This window comes from Austrofundulus limnaeus, unplaced genomic scaffold (assembly GCF_001266775.1).
Source record: "Austrofundulus limnaeus strain Quisiro unplaced genomic scaffold, Austrofundulus_limnaeus-1.0 Scaffold574, whole genome shotgun sequence".
NCBI classification, from domain to species: Eukaryota; Metazoa; Chordata; class Actinopteri; order Cyprinodontiformes; family Rivulidae; genus Austrofundulus; species Austrofundulus limnaeus.
The window spans coordinates 80,094-85,441 of record NW_013952976.1 but is presented as its reverse complement, the minus strand read 5'-3'; the positions used below and the strand labels follow the sequence as shown (position 1 = coordinate 85,441).

At 41.8% G+C, this 5,348-nt stretch overlaps 1 protein-coding gene across 1 annotated transcript in view; it reads right to left on the bottom strand.

Annotated features, from left to right (window-relative positions):
• The window catches only part of usp34 (ubiquitin specific peptidase 34), a gene marked incomplete in the record, with an annotated part of 159,254 nt that overhangs the window by 74,113 nt on the left and 79,793 nt on the right, over positions 1–5,348 (bottom strand). Inside the window, 2 exon segments of the mRNA XM_014026634.1 lie at positions 4,168–4,472; positions 4,562–4,617. Coding sequence (XP_013882088.1) covers positions 4,168–4,472; positions 4,562–4,617 — 361 coding nt within the window.

Sequence of the window (5,348 nt, the reverse complement as noted above, 5' to 3'; positions counted from 1 at the left end):
GGAGGAGGCTCTGAGGAAGACCCAGGACACGCTGGAGGGACTATGTTTCTCGGCTGGCCTAGGAACGCCTTGGGATTCCCCCTGGACGAGCTGGTCCAAGTGGCTGGAGAGAGGGGAGTCTGGGTCTCTCTGCTTAGGCTGCTGCCCCTGCGACCCGATCCCAAATAAACGGCAGAAAACGGAGGGACGGACCATAAGGACATTCCTAGGGATGTGTACGTTTGACTTTTGAATCGATTTGGTACCAATATCCGGTACCTGGGAATCGGTACCGGCACTTAAAGGTACCAATTTTTGGTACTGCGTGTGTGTTGTTGTTTTTTTTTTAATAATAAACTTATTTTTTTATTTAACATATTTATTACTCAATATTTAAAATTTAACAAATATCAGGACAGCATCCAACTCTTTGTATTGTAAAATCAGTTGTTTAACAAACTTCTTTAAAGTGAAAACTCTTGAAAACAAGACGCAGTGTTTTCTTACTGCACGAATTAAAATCCAGCTCCACGTATTTCTACTGATGTTATTTCCCCGCAAGAAAAATTGTGTGATGGGGGTCCATAGAAGGCAAATAAGTTTAATTCAAATTATCAAAAAGGGGATGGAGTTAAAATAAATAAAGGTATTCAAGCTACTTTTTGAGCATCCAAAACACGCACAACACTTCAAGTTGGCTGCTTGTGCTCTTTCAGGTCAGACGCGTTCCGTGTGTCGGGAAGCTCCTCTGTTGTTTTCCTCTGCTGGTCTCTGTTTAATGGTGGATGAAATAAAGAAAGTGGCCGTACTTTATTTACTTTGAGCAAGCGAACGTCGTGCTCACAAGATAATTAATCCACCAGATAATTCAGAGAACGGTCTGTTCRGCGAGTTTCACTCCAGGAGCTGCGAGGCTCGCTTTCAGGCTACATTCAAACCGAACTCTGTTTACTGAACCAGCGGCTGCTGACGTCATTACGCTGTTGTGCGATGCGGCGTTCAGGACAAGCATGGAAAATCTCCCACTCTTACACCAATACAGCCACAATGATGCGTTTAGATACCGAAAAATGGTACGGTTGATGTTACATGAATAGTTCTCGGTATTACCGACAGAATTCGGTCGGTACTTATAAAAGTATCAAATTCAGTACCCATCCCTAGATATGCCCTCTCTGAAACTTAATTTGAGTCAAAAGTAAGACTTCAAACTTAAAACTAGTTTTTAAGTTGTGTTGATAGGCAAAGTTAAATCAGAATTATGATAAAATATAAAATGCCACATTTTTTCTCGAAGCAAGCATGTTAGTGTGGAAAAAACAGTGCAATACATCATCAGTTTCCTCCTCCTTTTGAACCAAAAAATATATAACCCCCCCCCTCCATCTTTCTTCTGACAAAGGTCCAAAGGACCCCCACCACTCCACCCCCCCCACACACACACACACCTGTTTGTGCTGCTATCTTTTAAGATATTAATAAAAGTTTCCAGAGGTCACCAGGGGTCAACCAGCCCACCCACATTACCCAAATCAAATAAAACTAGTGCCAATCAACTGTGCTAGGTTTGTGCTGCTCAAATCTTTGTTTGCGGTGCTTTTGTTTTGAATACATTAATGAAAGTGCTGAGGTCAAAAGGTCATTCACCCCCCCCCCCCCMCACACACAAACACATTAACCGAATCAAACAAAATTGGTGTCAAACATTTATGTTATGTTTGTGCAGCAAACATTTTTGTTTTTGCCACTATTGTTTTTAAGATATTAATAAAAGTTTAGGTAGGTCATCTGAGGTCAACCACTTTACCCAAATACATAAACTTTTATTATCTTAAAAATGATGGCAGTACAATTTTGTTAAATTTGAAAGKGGGGCTTCAATCAGGTGGTTCAAAGTTATTTGTCAAACAGCAAAAATATCTACAGGACWAAGAAAATAAAGTGATGCRAAATTTCAATGAAGTTTGGCGGCAATGAAGAGAAAAGCGAGCGTGATAAATGGTAGGTAAATGGACTGTACTTACATAGCGTCTTTCTATCTGACCAGGATACTCAAAGTGCTTCACACTACAATCTGTGCCCTCATTTACCCATTCACACAGCACTATTATGTTTCTACAAAGCTAACATGTACAATCAACTATGGAGACTAATCAGTGCCAGTCACATTCATACACTGACGGGACACACATCAGAGGCACTGGGGTGAAGTGTCTTGCCCAAGGGGGATCAAACCGGTGACCTATCAGCTCCAGGACRACTCCCCTAACCACTCTTCCACTGCCGCCCAAGCCGAGTGTGGGAAAGTAATTCGATTTGTGATATTTGTAGCACTACACATGCGCTTAGATTTTATAGCTAGGGTGTAGTTCATTATTTACTGTAGACTTTAGTTTGATCAATTTTAGTCAAAATGAGGCTGCATTGAGCCGAGCTTGGAGATTTGGCTCTATGCAGAGTGGGAATGCTGTGGCCCGCCCAGTYTCTAAACCCACACTGGTTGGGCCAACAGAACCAGCATCAGTTCTGAGCTATGGAGAACAGTGTAGGATGTTTATGTTGCCCCAGAGGTAAGCAGGTTCCAGCTACAGGAACAGCTGAGTCCAGTTAGACCCACTTTCCTGCTCCAGCTGCTCTGATGTGCTGCTGTCACTCAGGCTGCTGCTGAGTCGCAGGACACTTGTCCTTTATTATATTGCAGAGAATAAAATCTGATCACATACGTCTTTTAACGCCTTAAGAGTCGCCCCTGAAATTCCTTGAATGTCTTTTGCCATTTATTTTATGCAAGGGTGTCAAGGTAAAGAAAAGAACTGGAGGAAGACATCCCTGGTTTTCAAAAAAAAAAAAGAGGCCCCCAGTAGCACCTGGAAACATCTAAAAAGTTTTAATGGCAGAAACCACACACCTTTTGCCCACCGGTGAAATAAAGACTGGTTTAGGTTTCAGAATAATCTGAGTCCTACATTTGTTTCCACGTGTTGGATAATTTAATTGGTATTTGTGCCAATAAAGTTTATTTCCTCCTCTGCTCATATATAAAGTAGAGTTCATGGGGCTCGAAAAAATAAATAAATAAATAAATAAAAAACTCTGAAAGTTTAAATCTGGTGTGTTGATTTCCTCCTCTGCACGTATATGAAGAGATGCTCACTGGATTCAGATTAAAAACAAAAAGCAGAAAGTTTAAATTAGGTGTTCTGATTTACAAAGCCCGCAGCTTACGGTTGCATCTTTAGTTGCTGGATAATTTTAGCCAGTATTTGTTCCAGTAGAGTTTATTTCCTCCTCTGCATCAGGGCTCTAGGTCGCAAATGCGACCTGATTTCCTAATAGTGCGACTAAAAACAATGTCCGGTCGCAATGGTGCGACCAACAGTTCGAGGGGGAGGGGTCGCGATCGCCCGCTGAAACTAAAAGTTTCCATCATGTTCTATAAAAACTTGAATCCAGCAGTCTCATCTCTCTGTGCTCTGCTCGCGGGCTCCGCTCCACACCTCCTGCGCGTGTGCGCGCACGCACGCACGCACACACACACACACACTGTTGTTCTGTCCTCATGGGGACTTTGCATTGGCTTCCATTCATTTCCCTGTCAATTCTATAGCCAACCATAACCTCCCAGGTAGGCTACACACCTGACCCAAACCCAAACCTCACCTGGCTTTGTGTAACAGGGACACGCGTGTGCGTAAACGCATAGCGAAACAAGCGGTTTTTTTTAACCCAGATCGGAGTCTGAAAAACTTTTTTTTCTTGTTAACTGTGGAGATGAAAAGATGTGGACGGTTGCTTGYTCTTAAGTCCATCTTGCTAAACTTCGAGTTCTGCTCTGTGAGCTGCAGATCATTTCAGCAGCATGAGGAAGCTCACATGAATGGCAAGCCGCTTCCGCACTTAATCGGTTTCACCACAGTTACATTCAAAGTATCTGAAATCGGTTCTTCTTGGTCTCAGGGGGATAAAACTAGACAGATATTTAAGTGAAATAATGTAAGRTAATAAGATTTAACTAATTCTAATGAAATTGCAGATTATTATTATTATTATTATGATTGTGTGTGTGAATGGGTGAATGTCTGTAAGTGTAAAGTGCATTGGAGGGACTTGTGCTCTATAAGTTACCATTTTACCATTTCCCTTCAGAATGAACATAACTAAAGAAGGTAAAGAAGTCAGCATCCTCACACTGCATGTGCTGTGACATGACCCAGTTGTGGAGCAACCGGTAGTTTTCCACCGAGCCCTTCACCATTTCCACCAACAGGTCATAGGCAGCCGCCCTGGCAGAGTGGGACTTGCATTTGGGTTGTGCGCGGTCAGCCAAGCTAGGGAGGAGGAAGAGCAGGTTGTAGACGTCACGCAGGAACTCCTGCCCCTCGCGGGAGAACTTAAAGGAAGGTTTGTGTTTGAGCACACTGGTGGCAAGACGCAGGAGGCCCGTCAGCCCGTCATCTTCAACGGTTCCATTCTGCTGATCTAAGATCTCTCGACTACAGAGGAACAAAAAAATAAATACTTTAATTACAGTTTACTCGACAGTTCAGTATTTCTCAGAGAAAATTACGTGGTTGTGACTGACCTCCGAATGCAGTCAGCAAGATGTCTAGCAAGAGCATCAAGGTCCAGCAGGGTAGTCTGCATTGAGCCGGTGAAAGAGGGAGAGACATTCTTTGAGTTCAAACAATTTAAAACTAGCAGCAGTTCAATACAAAACCAGAAACAGACCACACACTACTAGGGATGGGGCCAATCTGATCCTATAACGGAATTGGGTTCTGATAAAAACATAATTCATGGATAGGAATTTTCCAATGCAAAATGAAGACATTCCCGATCCATGAGCCATGTCTGTGTTTTAATGTTGTCTGTTGAAATGACTTCAGAAGTAATTACCTGCCAGATGCTCTGCTAGCTGACTGCAAACTGGAATGAATTTCCTGAACTAAGACATGTCTCATTACTCTGAGACAGGAAATCCATTCCACTATTTGATGTCAACTAAACCAACTTTTCATCACAACATGACTGTGTGTGAGAGACTTCAAAGTCAGTTCAAATTCAAAAATACTTTAATGATCCCAAAGGGAAATTAAATGCTGTAGTAACTCATTTACCTAAAGCGTTTTTGTATGGTATTGATAGACAGAAGAATCTTCGTCTTATTTGATTTATTGTTCTCTTAACTGAAAGTATTACGCATTTTGATAATCAGAGAATGTTTATCAAAGTTACAGGAGAAAGGAGGACAGACCCCTTTTCTCCCTCAGTATGATTTCAGCTATGACTGGATTTTCTGTGGGAAAAATTCTTATTTAACTAATATAATCTTTATGGTTTAAAGTGATGAAACATCACTGTTTTACTTG